Genomic DNA, 17,216 nt, shown 5'->3' with positions numbered 1-17,216 from the left:
CTGGCTATGGATTTAAATCCTTCCCTGGTTCTAAGTCAATCTGGACTCACATTTGGTCCTATCAACCAAGCAGGAAGGTTTTGTGAGGGTTGAATTTCCTACCACTGTTTTCTTGAAGTGATTATTCTGTACCTTAACAATGGCCTAGTTACTTGTACTGAGAGGAAATGTGAGAACATTTCTTGTGTATCTTAGACTCATAAGCAGTTGCAGTAAATGAGACAGCTGCATTCCAGTCTTTCCAATGGTGTCCATCTCAGTAGGATTCAAAGAGGAGTATTAACCGAAGAGACAAAGAGCATCTTCTCCAAGATGCTTCTGTGGATCCCGCCACGTGGGAGCAGTGGGTTTGCAACCCTTGGGATCAGGAACTGAGGGTACAAGTGCTGCTGGCAAGGTCTGCTCTTGTCAAAAGTACTAGGGCTCTAGTACTTTATTTCCTTGCTTGTCTGAAAGAAACAAGTATCTCAAATACCACTTTGGTCTGTTCTGGCTGTAGCAGATTTCAGCAGCCATGTTTTTGCCTGCCCTAAGCATCCACCTCTGCATTGAGAGTGCCCTGTAAACGTGCATATTGGTATTGTTGAAACAATCTCAGGATGGAGATGTAAACAAGGAGAGTGCTGATTTTCTCCCACATTTTCTCAGGTTGGGATTAATGTAATTGAAGCACAGAAGCTGGTGGGGGTGAACATCAACCCCTTTGTTGTAGTCAAGGTTGGAGAGGAAAAGAGGCACACGGCAACGCAGAAGTCAACAAACTGCCCCTTCTACAATGAAGTATGTGACATGGACAGAGGCTCTGTCCTTGCCCCACTGGTGTCCCATGTGCCTGGGACTGTCCTTGCAAGGGATGCCTGGGAGCCTGGGGCTCAGCTGTCTTGCTCTTCTCTTTCAGTATTTTTTGTTCGACTTCTATGAGCCAAGGGACATTTTATTCCACAGACTCATAGAGATCTCGGTATGTATGTCTTCCTCTTCATCTTACACCGGTTAGTGGTACAGCCCAATGCTTCTGTGAGTAGACACTGGGAGCGATGGGCAAAGCAAGGGTACCAATACCATTGAGGTATTCCAGCCAGAAGCACCTGCCCACAGAGAGCCACAGGGCCTTCCTGTGGCTGCACGGGGCAGAGACCTAGCCCTGCTCTGAGCCAGCACTGGGCAGTGCTGCCTTCCCACCTCCTCCAGGTCAGGGTTTTTCTTCACCCTGTGACTGAAATGGGGCCTCTGGGGCACTTACCTGCCTGCTGCCTTGTTGTCCTGCTGTTTTGGCAGCAATTCCCTACCGCCCCTTACCCTGGAGCCTCATCTTGCAGGTCCTGAAGGTAAGTGGCTTGGGTGAGGAGAGCTCAGAAATTATTTGTGCTGCAGAAAAGCCCAGGCACGCAGAGAGGTTGAAAATCCCTTGGCCCAAAGCACAAGGGCTTCCCCAAGACATGGGGATGTTCTGAAGATAGCTAAACCCAGCCAGCACGTCCTTTGCCAAGTGGTCTCCAGCACTTTCCCTGTGAAAGGCTGCACGTCTCTTCTGCTGGTGTGAGTTCAGCAAGCACTGAGCAAGACTTGGGTTTTGGGAGAGACACTAGCCTGGTGGGGTCATGGCTCTGCCCTAACCCAGCAGAAAACAGATTGGTCCTAGGTCCATTGTAGGGGTGTGGCTTACCTAGGACTGCAGAAACTGAATTGGTTGCACATGACTGCCTTGGTCTAGGTTTGACTGAGGGCTGTGGGCTGGTGGGCTTTGTGGGAGTAAGAATGGGTTTGTTTCAGGGCTAGCACAATCTGCATGAGGAGCTTGCAACCACTGCCTCAGTTGTGCTTTGGAACGAGCTCTTGGCAGCCCTATATTCCTCAGAGATATCTGGATGTGTCACCTGGCTGCCCACACCTCATGGTGCTCAGGGGGACTTGTGCTGTCTGCAGGTTTTTCACTCAAAGAAGATACCATTTCTGGGAACTTGCATAGGAACGTTCAAGATGGATGTTGAGACAGTGTACAGCCAGCCAGGTATGAGGGACTACACTATGTACCTGTGCCTAACCCTGGCTCTGTCTGAAACTGGTGTTTCCTTCATGCTCTGATGGGTCTGGACAAGGCCCTGGCTTTAAAGCACTTAGTTTGCATGAGAACCTGAGCTCGCTTCTCCTCCCAGCTGTCTGAAGGCAGGTGACACCTCCTGCACCTTCAGAGGCAGGGTCAGGGCAGTCTTTGTGCGGACAGAGTTGGATGTGAAATGGTAACCTGGCCTCTCCCTAGGGAACTCCTCCTCTTCCCTTTCAGATCACAGATTTTTCCAGAAGTGGGCAGTTATCAGTGACCCCACGGACACCCAGGCAGGCGTGAAAGGCTTTGTGAAGTGCAACATCTCTGTCTCTGCACGTGGGGATACTGTGGGCTTCCTTCCCACCTATTCCAGGAACCAGGATGAGGACATTGAAAAGTAGGTGCAGTGGGATTTTGCATGTCCGTGGGGAACCCTGCCATGTCTCTCTTCACACTACCTTTTTTGCCCTGTTTTCCCCTCTTCCGATGGGCAAAGACCCAGTGAAAAAGACCTGTGGTGAGCAAGGATCCAATCTTCCTGCCAGTCAGTGAATTTCCCAGCATTGTGTCCCATGGACTCCAGGAGAGAGGCAGGACATAAATTTGTCTTTCAGGAACCTGCTGCTGCCTAAGAGAGTCCCTGCAGAGAGACCCTGGGGCAGGGTCTGCATCAAACTGTATCGTGCTGAGGGCCTGCCCAGCATGAGTGCAGGCATCATGGGTGGTATCTCCAAGATCATAGGGGAGAGAAAAGTCTGTATCGACCCATACGTGCAGGTCTCATTCTGTGGGCAGCAGGTGAGTGTGGGGAAACTGTTGGGACAGGCTGAATCTCCCTTGGCTGTGTGGCAGCATGGGTGGACTCATGGTGCCAGGAGCCTCCATAAGGCACAGCAATCTCACTGAAAACAGGCTGGGAGAGCCCAGTTCTTGCTGTCTTTAGCAGTGACCTGAGCTGTGTGGCCATGGTTGTGCAATGTCTGGATGAGAAGGCTGTTCTTGACTTTTGTCTCTACAGAGAGCTGCTCACTGGACAGCCCCAGCCCTGGGCACAGCTACTGGCTGAGCTACTGGCTTTGCAGGCAGAGATTCATATCTCTTTGCAGGCAGAGACACAGGGACAGGATCAAATAAATCCTGGAGTGGGACTGAAGTCCTTTTTCTGTGTCAAGCTGGGCTCAGCCTGAGACCCTTGAGAGAGTTTACTGAGATAATGGCCCAGTTTTTTCACACAAGGTCAGGGTTTCTGGTCCCGTAATATCCATTAATATAAGAATCAATCCCTGGGCAGTCTTGTGGGCCTGGAGTGCTCCAGGCAACCCTTAGACACCTCTGGGTCTGCTGCCTGCTTGCATTCCCTTCACTGTGCAGCTTATGCCCAGGCCTTGGAACAGACCCCCATTAACGAAACAGAGAGGAATTGCAGGAGAGGGGATAGGGGCAGGGACACTGCCACTCCCAGAGCCTGCCCAGCACTATCTGCAGGTGGTACAAGAGTATGTGCCATTCCCAGGCAAGCTCTGAGGCATCCCTTTTTCTGGGCACTAGTTGGGACTATGTGGCTTTCACACCTTCTCCTTCCCAGGGGGAAACATCAGTGGAGACCAACACCACTGAGCCTGAGTGGAATGAGCAGATCAGTTTCATTGAGATGTTCCCGCCTCTGTCCAGAAAGATAAAAGTCCAGGTGCTGGATGATGCCAATGTTGGTGATGTGGCCATTGCTACACACTACATTGACCTGCAGGAGATCTCGGACCCTGACAGGAATGGTGAGGCTTGGCATGGCTGCCCCAGGGCAGGACGTCCTGGGCAGCCCCATGCCATGCACTTTCTGCTCAGCATGGTGGTCTCCTGGGGGTGGGAGCAGGAGTGGCTGAAGCACACTGACATTCTGGTGTCCTGGGCTGTCCTCTTGGGGGAGGTCTCTCTGCAGCAGCACCCTGGAGCATAATGAGACCCTGTCCCTGTCTCTGCAGGCTTTAACCCCACATTTGGCCCAGCCTGGGTGAACCTGTATGGCTCCCCCCAGAACTCAGCTCTGCGGGACATCCACAAAGACCTCAATGAAGGCATGGGTGAGGGCATCTTCTACCGTGGGCGCATCCTCATGGCCATCACAGTGGAGATCTTCAGCAGCCCCAGCGTGGCAGAGAGGAAACTTGGCGATAGGACAAGAGGTGCCCTGAGCAAACTGAAGCTGAAGAAGAAAAGTAAAAAATCCAAGGAGAAAACTAAAGAACTGAGGCAGCTGCAGGGAGAGGGGGAAGCTGGGAGCTGTCAGGAGGCTGAGCAGCCCAGGGAGGTCACTGTGGAGGTGGAAGAGCTTCATCCACTCCCTGAGGTGAGTTCTGCAGTGCTGACACGGCTGATCCATGCCAGTCTTTGGCATGCACAGTTGTGAAGGGAAAGAGGCAAGGCAGGAGGCAGCTGTGTTGGTACAATAGCCATCCCTCAGCCTACAACCTGCTCAGTGGCTTCACACAAGCATCAGCCAAAGCCATGGCTCTGCAACAACACCTCAGGTCTTCCAAGAAATCTTGTCCTGCTTCTGGTAGCCCAGTGGTGATTTCAGCAGCATCCTGCTGAGGTCCTGTGGAAGGGCTGGCAGGCATCAGTCATGCCCTGGTGCTCAGGAGTGTTTTGGCACATAAGGCTCTCAGGCTGATTTCTGTCTCCTTGCTCAGAATGTGCTGGGGAGAAAGGATGAATTCCTCCTCTTTGCTGCCTTCTTTGAAGCCACTATGATGGACTCCTCTCTCAGCTCGAAACCTGTCAGCTTTGAAGTCTCTATAGGTGGGTATTCCCCAGGCCCCCATGTCCAGAAACCATGGGAACAGTGTGAATCTCCCTCTGACAGCCAAGTCAGTTCTTGACACTGCCCTATCAAGTCAGCTCAGGAACTTGGGAAGGCAAATGGGGAATGAATCCAAGGAGTGTGCACAGTGCTTTACTTACCTGAAGAGCTTGGATCTCTTCTATGGGATTGGAGATTTGCACCATTTGTATGAACTACCTGTTTTGGGAAGTTTTGGGGAAACTCTTCTAGTAAGTGAGGGTACAAAGAAGTAGAAGGTTTGGTAGCAAGAAACGGAAACAAAGGAGGGAAAGCTGGGATACTGGGGTTGGTCACCTGGCACTGAGGGGATGTGACAAGTGATGGGGAAACAATGGTTGGAGAGTGGGTCAAAGCCCCTACCTGCTAAGATGGACGGGTGGAGATGCTTGATGCTGATATAGTTACTACTTGAGGAGCTGATGCTGGCCCCAGTGTAGGGATGGAGATGGTAGTCAGCAGGCACTTGGTGGAGCTGGCAGAACTGGAGAAGGCATACACGAGGACCTCCTTGCAATTGCCCGGCTCCCACTTGGACCTCCTGGTTGTCCATGTGATGCACTGATGGTTGGACACTACTGAACTGCTAGTTCCCAAAGCAGTCAATACCCCTGTGCTTCTCTTGGCAGGAAGACTGCACTCTGGTTTTGCCAGCTAGAAAACTTCTTTTCTAAAAATACCTGAGTGATCTCACTTACCTGTTTATCATTTAATGCTTACCTTCAAGGAAACTATGGCAAATCTGATGAGGTTGTGACCAAAGGATGGCAAAAAATGGAAAAGGGAGAAGTGAAAGAAGAAGGGCAGCCTTTACTGGATGCTGATTCAGGTGGTGAGCTGAATGCCGAAATCCTGACTCCAGCTTTAACAGCACTGAACAAATCAGTGACAAAGAGCCAGAGACCAGAGCCCATGGAGCATGACAAGTAAGTCTTCTTTGTCTTTCTATCCCCCCTTTCCTGGAGCTGTCACAGCTTCCCAGGCTGGTTGTTCCAGATGTTATTAGAGGTCTGCTCAGCAATGCATCATTGGTTTCTCTTCTTTGCAACCCTGCAGCTTGCCATGGCCTAGCTGGCTGGGATTTCCCACTAGCTCTACAGACCTATGGTGTCTGCTTGATGTGTGCAGATGGCCAAGGACAGGGTCCCAAGGAAACTGAGACCTTTCAATAGCAGCCGTCCCTTTTCTGCTTCACAAGCAGCATCCTAAGGGCTTGTTTCCAGTGAGGAAGAAGGAGAGGAGTACTCTTGGCATATGCTGTCCTATGTTGAGCAGGCAAGACACATACACAAGCTCTTCTGATGATATGTTTGCTCTGGGAATGCTGCCTAGTTTGTCCCACAGGCCTGACAATGTCTTGGTCTTTGCATTGCGAGGCCTGTGCCTGCTATTAGTCCCATAGCAGTGAGAAATCTCGGCAGCATCCCATGCTCCTGTCAGCCTCATTCATCTGAGCATGTGCTGCTGTCTCTACTAGAAACCTTGTGTGCTAGTTTGGGATGGCAAAAGGCAGATCCAGCAGCTTGCACACATGTCCATGGTGCAGAGCCCAAAACAGCCAATTAATTTTCTGTGAAGGGGACAGAGTTCAGCCTTTGCTCCCTTGCTGGATGTGCAAACACATGTGTTATGATACAGCATATGCTTTCTGTAGCAGTAGCCATAATCTCCTCTGCCTGCTGCCCTTAGGTCATACAGCTGCCTGCCCATGACGCACGAAAAACCCTGCGTGTATGTATGGAGCTACTGGGAGGATCACGCCTGGAGACTCTGCATTTCCAACTGGATTGTCAAACTGGCAGAGCGCCTGGTAGCGTGTTCAGGGTGTTTGTCTGTGGCATGCTCCTTCCTGGTGTGCTTTCCTTGTTGCATGTGCAGTTGCTGTATGAGATGTTTGCCATCCTCACTACCCATGCAAGTCCACGTCTCTCACAGGGTTTAGTCCCACCTGTCCTTTAGACAGGTGGGGTAGGGCACATGGACTCAGGCTGTGTAACTGCCTGGTGGTGGTTCCTGGAGGAGCGAATGATGTGATATGTCTGTGACAACAAGTTCTTCTGCTGCCAGTCCTGAGCTGTGTAAGCCCTGGGCAGATGATTCGGCAAGCAGACTCTCAGGTTGTCATGAAGGGGATGCAGTCTCTTCATGGGACCTTCCCTTCTGGGCTTGAAAATATGAAAGCAGAGCTTGCCCCAGTGTATGTCAGTGGCTGCTCGAAGACTTAGGCAGAAGGTGTTGTAACAACAAATGTTAAGGTTATCCTCAGGCTCTGGAGAGTCCCTGGCCAGCATAGTGCTGATCTGCAGCACTCATGAATCCCAGCTCTGCAGAAAGGCATAAGCCACTTATGTAGGAAAGGTGTAAGCTTTGTGAATATTGTGATTTTGCTACAGGAGCAGGGGTTGGACGACGTGGAAAAGCTCTTGAGAAGACCAAAGGCTAAAGCAGAAGAGCGGCTCAGAGAGGTGCTGGAGGAATTTGTAGCTGGATGCAGGTTAGCATGTCCCTGATTTTCTGAAGTTTCTTGTTTTCAGGTTAGGAGATCATATCATATTCTGCCTGGGCTGTGTGCAGTCTTCTCTCTTGTCCTTTTGAGGTGGATGAGCAGAAGGAAATGAGGATGACTTGGGAGACCCCAGTCCTGTTCTGAGAATCAAAGGGGTCATAGATGGCAGCCTCAGTGTTCCTGGACTCCTGTGTGTTTCCTAAATGCGAAGGACATTTCCTTCACTCTTTTTGGTCATGCAGTCAAAAGACTAGTGTTTCAATCCCCATGACTGCCCTGTGGGGGCTGATATGCACTTCAGTCCACAGTGCAACAGTAGAAAGGGAGCCTCAGGTGCTGAGAATCCCCAGTGTACCTTCTGAACCAACAAGCTTGCAGAAGAGAGGGTATCACAGAAAAGGAGACTCCTGACGCATCTGGATTTGGAGCTTGTGTCCCTGCTGTGAGCTGTGCTCAACCTGCTGGGTGCAGAGCATACAGGGTCTGTGCTGCTTTTCTCATTGCAGGCAATATTCAGTCAATGCAGAGAGAAAAACAATGGCTCATCCAAATAACCTGGACAGATGTCGGACAAAATACCTGATGCGCAACATTGTAAGTTGTGGGGCTTGGTGGTTGTTGGTGGGAGTCTGTGCAATCCCTGCTCTGGGGGATGCTTCTGGAGGACGAGCAGGAACTGATGCTAAGAAGGAAACCTGGAGCTAAGACTCATGATATCAGTCATAGGCATTTACTACAGAATCTCCCAACTTCTGCTCAGAGCAATACAACTTCTGGCTCAGGGAACAGAGATAGGGTCTGGCCATGGCTGCCCACAGTTTTGTGCAGATGCTGTGCCCTGATGCCTTCCTTCGTCTCTTCTGGGGCATATGTGGTTGAGCACATGCATATTGCTGCCCAGTAGGTTGCTGGAGGCCTTTTGGTACACCATATTCCTGCAGGCAGTTTTGCAGTGGCTCACTGAGATCCACTGCTCCTGAAAACTTGCCTACTTGGCTGGGTACATATCAAGCAGATCTACAACAGACATTCATCTGTCCTCAGAAAGGCTAACACTTGGGCATTTATCACGCTGTACAAAAGACCAGCTAGCTGAATGAGAGCACAATTACATACCCTCCATCACAGTACAGCAGAGCACAGCTGTAGTGATAGTCCCTGTCAGACTACAAAGCTTTGAAAGGCTGATCAAAATGCAATGACAGCAGCAGGAAATAAAATTTAGGCATGTCTGGGTCCCAGTTCCCTTCCCTCCGCTTCCTTGTGCGTCATCACCTGAGCTATGGTGAAGGTGCTCGGCTAAGTCTGAGACACTCTGGAAGAGAGAACCCACCCAAGAGATTAATTTTCTGGCTTTGTCAGTACATAGTGGGTGTACACCCTGAATTCCTTCTGGATTTCATCATTAGTTTTGGTTCATCCCAAAGTCTCTCCTCAGATGTGTACACTATCTCTGATGTGTACTAGTGGTGGTGAAAGCCAAGCCCTGTGTTGCAGTTTCCTACATCTTCATATTCCCACACTTCTGTGGCCCCAAGTTGCTCCTTGGCCAAAGGCTTCCGCAGGCACTATCTGCTTCTGAAATGTTTATTCCTTAGACATCTTTCTGCCCCAAATGATTTTAAAGCTCATCGACTTTTTTTACCGGATGATATTGACTGGGCTGATGAGTCTCCAGTTCTTGGCACCCTAAATGGCTTGTGACAGGTTCATGGAGATTTGCTCTCAGCAACTGGGCAGTGAGCCATGGTGGAGGTCAGGGTGCAATGGGGCAGGATGGATGCGATCAGCACACAGTAAGCTGCCTGCAGACTCCCCCCATGGTGGCACTGGGGTATGGCTGGTTGTGTGACAGCTGTGCTTTCTGTTCAGATCCTGTATGCAAAGCAAGGGCTCCGTGTGAGGCGGCGCCTGACTCGTGACAATGTCAAGGAGAAGGTTAAGGAGACAAGGAGGATCCTGGCAAAGATACGCTTCATGGCTAAAGAGGTACAGTGGCTCCTAGGGAACCCCTTTTCTGAGCTGAACAGGGTAGGCAAGGAGAGCATACTGAGCTGTCTGCTGGGGCTCTCACCAGTCTGAGCTGAAGCTTTTCCTCTGCTGTCTTTCCTCACTATGTAAAATTCCAAGTTCCAGCTACTGAAGTTACCATATTTCCTGTGATAGCTCTAATGAGGGATGAGGCCAGGTAGCTTTGCAGGGCTGTTGGTGGCAGAGCAGGGACCCAAGCAACTCTGCAATGGGTAGGAGGCAGAGCTGGGCCAGCTCCAGGCCTCCTGGGCCTCTCTGCCCCACCAGCCCAAGGCCTTGTCTGCAGCAGACAGTTTTGCCTGGGGAAAGAGCCTTGCCTGCGCTGCCTGCACTTCCACCAGGGACTGACCCTAGATACTTTCTGCAGATTCAAACTTGCAGAAACTCTCATCCATAGCAGAGACTCTCCATATTCAGAGTTTCATTGTTTGTATTGAAAAAAATCAGTGTGTTGTTGTAATGTCAACCAGAATGCCATGTTTACTGACGTTAGGTGGACAGATGCTGTTGAAGCTTGGAGAAGTCTTTCACCAAGTAAAGTCAAATCATTTTCACATCTTTAGCTCTGTGAGGGTAGAGTGATGTACAATTGTAGTGATGGCATTTGTCTTCCCAAGTCACCGTTTCTGTGATGGAGCCCTGCTGTTCTGGGGATGGTTGAAGACCTGCCTGTCCATGGGAAGAGGGGAATGAATTCTTTGGTTTGCTTTGCTTGTGTGTGCAGCTTTTTCTTTCCCTATGAAACTGTTTTTATCTCAATCCATAACTTCTTTCACTTTTACTTTTTGAATCCTCTTTCCCATCACACCGAGAGACAGTGAGCGAGGGGCTGTATGGGGCTAAGTTGCCGGCTGGGGTTAAACCACAACGCCTGCAGAGCCATAGTGCAGGGCTGACTTTCAGAAGCATGTGGCCAGTGTTAGGTGCTTTATTTGCTTCTGGATCTCTAAACCGCCATGCAGCCAGAGTCCCTCCTGTGAGGAGATGAAGCTTTCACCATGTCAGTGGAAGGAGGATGATGTATGCTGTTCCTCTGCTGTGATGTTCCTCTGTTCCCTCCCTCCAGCCCCAGTGCACTCTCCCTGATGTACTCATCTGGATGCTTAGCAACAACAGGCGTGTGGCATATGCCAGAATTCCTGCACAAAACATCCTCTACTCAGTAGTTGAAGAGGAGAAAGGCAAAGACTGTGCAAAGATCCAGACTGTCTTTATGAAGGTAGGGTTTATACCAAAACTGTGTGCTCTTGCTTGCTTCATGCTCTTTCCCCCTCCTTGCTTTCAGCCCTCCTTCCTGAAATCCTGGAGTTCACAAGGAAACACAGCTCTCACTCCACCACTGCCTTTTGCCTCTGCCAGTGTGTTGCTCTCTCTCCTGTGCTCTTTGGTCAGTCCCAGGCCGATAGCAATCATCTTGGTCTGAGATGTGAAACCTGCTAAACCTTCTGTGCTTTCAGGTCCCTGGCTTACACACTGGTGAGATCTTTGCCAAACTGGAAATCTACATGTGGCTTGGGATAACCAAATATGCGAAAAACTCTTTGGCAGAGCTGCCTGAGGAGTTCCTTTCTGAGAGTGAGCCAGAGATATCCCAGCTCTCAGCATACAGCCCTCCCAGCCGGCTCAGCAGGGATGGTGAGTGCAGATGCTGGTTCTCCACATAAGCAGGAGAGCAGGGAGGCAAGAGGTCCCATCCATGGGTTAGTGTCTGTGGTGATGCATTGTCCCTCCACAGCCCTTCACCTCCAGGCCACACTGTGATCTGAGAATTATGTCTGAGAATGGGGACCTGATCTAGTGTCATCTCCAAGGCATGACTGGGACTGGCACGTCCAGTTTGATCTCATGAGGATGTATTTGCACATTCTCAGCTAAAGCAGCAGACAGGATGGGTACTTTGTAGGCACTGAATGTGCTGCCAAATTGGCAATGGGCACGAGGTCTACCCCTCTAATGAGGCTTGGTGCTTTGCCACAGCAGATGCTCATAGCAGAACATTGCACATGTCACATGTCATGTACTTCCCAGAGGTGTCTGAGGAGCCCACTGAGCTTGTCTGGCTTGGCTAAACCTTTTGAGATGTACTGAGCCTGAGAACCACAGTCCCTAGAAGTAGTAGCTATTCCTCACAGGTTGTGTCCACTCCTATCTGGCTGGCCTTCTCCTTCAGGCATTTTTTTGGCCTCATACAGGACTTGGGGACCTCCTCTCTCCTTTTCTTACCAGATTTCAGCTATTACCAGCTCCGAGCCCATCTGTATCAGGCTCGAGGGATCCTCCCTGCAGATGATAACGGCCTTTCGGATCCTTTTGCAAGAGTGGTGTTTTCAACTCATTGCCAGACCACCAGGGTGAGACCACTTAAACTCTTGCCTCTGTCATCTTGGGAACTTGGGGAGAGAAAAATGACCGTGCCCTCACTGACATGATTAAGCCCAGTATTATGGCAGTTCTCCTGGGACTTTTGTATCTCCAAGCACTCAGGTATCTATGCTCTGGGCAGTGTGGATATGTTCAGAGAATATTTGACAGTCACTGAGCATGGTCTCAGAGATTGATTGGCATGTACTAGTTGGCCTTGAGTGCTGATCCCATACTTTTATAACTTGCCCTCCTGCCAGCCACCAGCTGCATGTGGTTGTATGAGAGAGGGAATCAGCCCAGAGTTCCTCACTTTACTGCATGTGGTTTGTTTCCATTGACTGTGGAACACTTGGGCCTTTTGTCTCTGTCTGCAGATGCTGGAGGAGACACTGAGCCCTACATGGAATGAGCTACTTTTGTTTGACCAGCTCATTATTGATGGGAAGAAAGAAGAGTTGAAAACAGAGACCCCCATCATTATAATCAATCTTTTCAGCCACAATAAATTTGTAAGTATGGCCATGCTGCCCTCCTCCTGTTGTTTCCAGAACAGGGAAGGGAGAGGAGCTCTGTCTGAGTGCTGCCACTTCTCTGATTTCCATGACTCAGCTTGGTCCTGGTCCACTGGTGTCAGTGAGTGGTGGGGACTGTGACTGTGGTTAAGACTTTCTGACTCAGAGATACTCTGAACTCATCAGGGGCTGATGAGTGCTCATTGGATCCAGGATCTCTTCTTTTTGAAGAAACACTATCTCTGCTTCCTTGGCAGTCTCACATTACAGAGGGCTCATAGCCTGCGGGAACTGATATTGCTTTTAAGGCTGTTCCTTCCCCTGTGTCCCCAGGTATCATTGATCATCCCTCCTCAGCTCTCCCTTTTTTCTCTTTATTAGTGCTTTAAAGTCACACTATCCCCTGGAGCCTCTTTGTTATCCTAAGGCTAATGACATAACTTGCACCAGGTTCTCCTGTATAATTCAGCAGCTTTCCTGGGGTTCCAGTATAAGACAAATCCTCTTGTATTGGGGTGACTCCAGAGGAGGCCACCAAGATGGAGCACAGGACAGAGGAGGAGAGCCAAGTATATTCAGCCTACAGAGGTCGAGGGAAAGCCAGTGTCTTTTTGCTGTCCGCAGCTACTTGGTGGGAAAGGATAGATAAGGTCAGTTCAGAATTCTCATGGAGGTACCAAGGGGCCCAATGGCAAGCAATGGGCACAAACTGGCAAAGAAGAAAATCCATCTTGATATAAGGAAGCAAGTTTTACACAGAGGTAGAGCACACACTGGGCCTGTACCTCAGAGAGCTGGTAGTATATCCATCCTTGGAGATACTCAAACCCTGTCTGGAAGAGACTCTGTAAAACCTGATCTAGCTTTGATGTCCTCTGGTGCATATGCCAGGTCATTTGATGAGTTCTGCATGGAGATGAACCGTAAGGTAAGAGCAGATGCTGCAAACATGCCCTATCTGTTCCTAGCTCTGGATGGAGCAGAGGAAATCAAAGCAGAGGATGACATGGGTGGAAGAGTAGTCTTGTACTGTCCCAGATTGGCTGGAATTGGACCACCAGATTGGTGGTCTTCAAGGTGGTGAGATAACCCATGGATGATTTGATTCATTCCCCTCTTTCCTGCAGGGCTCCCCTGAGTTCCTTGGGCAGGCCTTTGCTGTCCCCCAGGTGAAGCTGGTCGATGAGCCGTACACCAAGCCTGCCCTACAGTTCTTTGATTTCTACAGAGGCACCAAAGCAGCGGGAGAGCTCATTGCCACTTTTGAGCTGATTGAGCTTGATTACAGTGGCTGTTTGGAGGTAACAGGCTTGTAGGAAGCTGTACATGGTTGCCAGCTCTCGGAGGAGAGCTGTATGGGTAAGGTTGCATGGGGCCCACCAGAGGATTCCAAGTTAGAGGCTACATCTGGCTTTCAATTGAAAGGAGGCTGCAGGGACAACCTGTGAGCACAGAACTAGAGGAAGGGGAGAGGGGGCATGGCATGGCATGGCATAGAAATGACTTTCATCACCTGCTGTGTCCTGGTTCCACCTGTGCAGCCATCGGTGCCGGAGGACGTGGAGCCCAAAGAGCCCGACTACCTGGAAGACCCCCATGCTGGACCTGGATGGTTCATCATCCCTGAGGGCATCCGCCCAGTACTGAAGGAGTTTCGAATAGAGGTGTGCTGCCATCTGCTACACTGGCTTTCCCCTTAAGCTGCCACTGGGTGGAGGGCAGGACTTGGTGAGGGAGTCCAGTTTGGAGCTCAAATGAGCCTGTGAGGCCTGAGCAGATGCCAGAAATGGAGGTGCTTGACATGAGGGAGAAACCATCTGAGTAGTTCAACAGGTAGAGCTGCTGGGCAGCTGAGCTGGGAGAGCAGGCCTGTGCCTCTTCTGGGAACTGTGTCCTGTGGGTGGGGGGTGGCAGCATGGGCAGTGCCATGCCTGGCATGTCTCGGGCAGCAGCTTCATGTTGTGCTTCAGATCCTGTTCTGGGGCCTGAGGGACCTGAAGAGAGTGAACTTGTTTGAGGTGGATGAGCCCCAGGTGATCATTGAATGTGCTGGCAAGAAGGTGGAGTCAGAGGTGATTGTGTCCTACAAAGAGAACCCCAACTTCACTGAGCTGGTCAAATACATGGATGTGGTGAGTGGGACGGTGGATTCTGCCATGCTAGGGTACACTGTGGCTACCCTGCACCCATGCACTGCCTCACTGCATGGGGCAAGATAGCAGGAGGGGAACTGCCTCCAGGATTTTGCTCTCCCGTGGCCGCATGGTTCAGCTGCAGAATGAAACCTTTGAGAAATTGCCCACCAAGAGCCGTCTTAGCCATGGTCTGTCACTGCAAGGCTTTGATTTTTGGGCATAGCTGCAAGGTGCCAGCAGGCTTCTCCTTATGTGATGGGGCTGCCATAGTTTTATAGCTCATCACAGGTTGATCACCCTTATTCCTGTGAACCCCATGCAAAATTCTTTTGCAGGAGCTCCCAGAGCAAGTATACCTGCACCCTCCCCTCAGCATCTTCGTGGTGGAAAAGCGTGCTTTTGGGCGCACTGTGCTGGTGGGTAGCCATGTTGTGTCCGATGTGATGAAATTCTCTCCCAGAGAGCTGGAGGAGGAACCAGACGATGTACCCAAAGGTGAGCTGCTTGGAGAGGTTCTCATGGAGACAGCAGGCAGGCTTTGCCAGTGGCAAAGATCCCTGGCTCTTCCACTCCCTCTTAGCCAGGCAGCAAAGTCCTCTCCCTGGAATCACAAGGTCATAGAATCACAGAATGGTTTGGGTTGGAAGGGAGCTTAAAGATCATCTCGTTCCACCTTCTGCCATGAGTAGGGCCACCTTCCACTAGACCAGTTTGGTCCAAGCCCTATCCAACCAGGCCTTGAACGTTTCCAGTAATAGGGCAGCCACAGCTTCTCTGGACAAGCTGTGCCAGGGCCTCACCACCCTCACAGGGAAGAATATTCTCAGTGACACCTCCATCTTTCGGAAGCTGGTCCACTAGGACCAAGGACTGAAAAGTTTTCAGTTCTCTCATAGGTCAAGGTCTGTTCATTGGGTAATAGTTAAGCTAAATAGTTCTATGATAGCAACAACCAGCGCTCCTTATCTGGAAGCATGAAGAAGTCAAATATTGATCCATCTGTGGTTATGTCTGAGCAGGGCAGGTATATCTCATAATTCTGAATTCCTGGGAGTCAGCAACAAGCATGTTGATGATGGTGGCCAATCTCAGTACTGTACTTGGATTTACAGCAGGATTTTTTGCAAGGTCTGCTATGAAAAGCTTTAAAATCAATCACACGACAGTGTTTTAACAGGAAGGGTTTTCCTGTGGCCAAAAGTAGGAAGTAGTGGGCAGAAATAAATGCATGGAAACATGAAGCTCTTTATTTTCATCTCAGCTTGGAAAGTCTCATCTCACCGTCTTCCATCTCAGACTGTGGTAAATATTGGACGGGCAGCTAGTGACCCAGGTTCCAGCACTCACCCCCTTAGTTTTGTGAAGGTGAGTTATGTGTTGGGCCCAACAAATTTTGAAGTTTGTAAAGCCAACTGTAGATTACAAACAGAAAAGAAAGTTCCAAAGTTCAGTGTTAGGTTTCATCCACCAGGTTTTTCTCTGGACTGAAACACTCCTCTCTCCTGCCTGCTCATTGGCAGTGCCATGTGCTGGGGCTCTGTCACAGGGAGACTAAGGAGACCTGCCCTGTGCCTTGAGAACGGCTTATTTTGTAGCAAAGAACAAACCTGGGGCCACAGGCAGCTTTGCACCTCCTGTGCTCTGCCTGAATGCTGAGCTTTTGCCAGAGGCTCCAAGGAGGAGGGTACATGAGTATCCTGGGTGGTAATTTCTTCCCTCTGAACCCTTTTCTCTGTTCTCTCAAGGCTCCTTTGAAGAAAATTCCTATCAATAAGCTTGTAAAGAAGGAAGATGAATATGAAGAGGAAAAACTAGAACTGGAAGAACTGGATTGGTGGTCCAAGTACTATGCGTCCCTGAAAGAGCTGTATAACCAGGTAATATTTTGTGACAGCTGCCAACAGAAGGGAAAATAGGCTGCACTGGCCTGAGGAAGATGTTTTCAACAATACTGAGTGTTACAGGAGCTCTCCTCACATGGATCTGCAGGAAGGTGTGGACTTCTGTGTTTCAAGCATACTTAAGGTAGCCAGGTATCAAGCATCTGCCAGGTGGGCTGATTTCAGCGCGTGGTGGGTATTGAAACATCCCTGAGGCTCGGTGCCCAAGTGGGGTGAGAATGAGGCAGCTTCTGTTGAGGGCCTCCTGAAAATGTGACGTTGATGATTTAACAGGGGCTTTCATGCTGCTTACTCTGTCCTGGTTATGTCCTAGTATGTGTTAGGAGAGCAAGTCTGCTCCAAATTTCCTTCCTTGCCCTGTCCAACTTAAATTCCAATCAAAAGAAGCTAGCAGAAGGATCTGGGGAGAAGAGAAAGTCATTAAGACACTCATTGGGTATCATTATTGTTATTGCTGAATGATTTCAGGCTATGTATTACTTACTCTCTTGGCAGGAAAATGTCGGTGTTCTGTGCTTGGAGGGAGAAGCCTTTGCTGTCAGGGATCTGAGGTGACTGTTTATGTGTGTTTCAGGAATGCAGTGATGAGGAAGATGCTGAGAAAGATGACCTGAATGATGCAGGTGAGTCCTCTAGCAACACCCCACTCTTTAATGGGGAGAACCAGGATTTTATTCCACCCCAGAGGGTACTGGGCTTGTGGGAATGGCGTCTGTGCAGAGAACAACCTTGCAACATTCAGCAATGACAACATAAAAGTGAGCAGAGAGGCTGAAGACATCAGCAAGGGCTAACAGGCTATTTCAGGTTGAAAATGCCAAACTTTCCTGAAAAAAGTTTGGAAAATGGTCAGAAAAGTCCTGGAAAATAGTGGAGTCTTGAAA

The 17,216-nt window shown here is 49.9% G+C and overlaps 1 protein-coding gene across 1 annotated transcript in view; it reads left to right on the top strand.

The window, feature by feature from the left end:
• LOC309579654 (fer-1-like protein 4) overlaps nt 1-17,216 on the top strand; it is a gene marked incomplete at both ends in the record, with an annotated part of 37,564 nt that overhangs the window by 7,460 nt on the left and 12,888 nt on the right. The window contains 24 exons of the mRNA XM_082293073.1: nt 649-780; nt 899-961; nt 1,927-2,011; nt 2,285-2,444; nt 2,662-2,845; nt 3,633-3,819; nt 4,027-4,391; nt 4,735-4,843; nt 5,611-5,809; nt 6,573-6,693; nt 7,277-7,377; nt 7,896-7,983; nt 9,262-9,378; nt 10,487-10,639; nt 10,878-11,055; nt 11,647-11,771; nt 12,159-12,293; nt 13,424-13,597; nt 13,838-13,960; nt 14,267-14,428; nt 14,767-14,926; nt 15,693-15,796; nt 16,177-16,308; nt 16,907-16,955. Of these exons, the coding sequence (XP_082149199.1) occupies nt 649-780; nt 899-961; nt 1,927-2,011; nt 2,285-2,444; nt 2,662-2,845; nt 3,633-3,819; nt 4,027-4,391; nt 4,735-4,843; nt 5,611-5,809; nt 6,573-6,693; nt 7,277-7,377; nt 7,896-7,983; nt 9,262-9,378; nt 10,487-10,639; nt 10,878-11,055; nt 11,647-11,771; nt 12,159-12,293; nt 13,424-13,597; nt 13,838-13,960; nt 14,267-14,428; nt 14,767-14,926; nt 15,693-15,796; nt 16,177-16,308; nt 16,907-16,955 (3,406 nt within the window). The remainder of the gene's footprint in view (nt 1-648; nt 781-898; nt 962-1,926; nt 2,012-2,284; nt 2,445-2,661; nt 2,846-3,632; nt 3,820-4,026; nt 4,392-4,734; nt 4,844-5,610; nt 5,810-6,572; nt 6,694-7,276; nt 7,378-7,895; nt 7,984-9,261; nt 9,379-10,486; nt 10,640-10,877; nt 11,056-11,646; nt 11,772-12,158; nt 12,294-13,423; nt 13,598-13,837; nt 13,961-14,266; nt 14,429-14,766; nt 14,927-15,692; nt 15,797-16,176; nt 16,309-16,906; nt 16,956-17,216) is intronic.

Source organism: Coloeus monedula (genome assembly GCF_965178545.1).
Source record: "Coloeus monedula genome assembly, chromosome: 17".
Classification (NCBI taxonomy): domain Eukaryota; kingdom Metazoa; phylum Chordata; class Aves; order Passeriformes; family Corvidae; genus Coloeus; species Coloeus monedula.
Note: the sequence above shows the minus strand (reverse complement) of the source record. Positions and strands in the feature narration are given on the sequence as shown.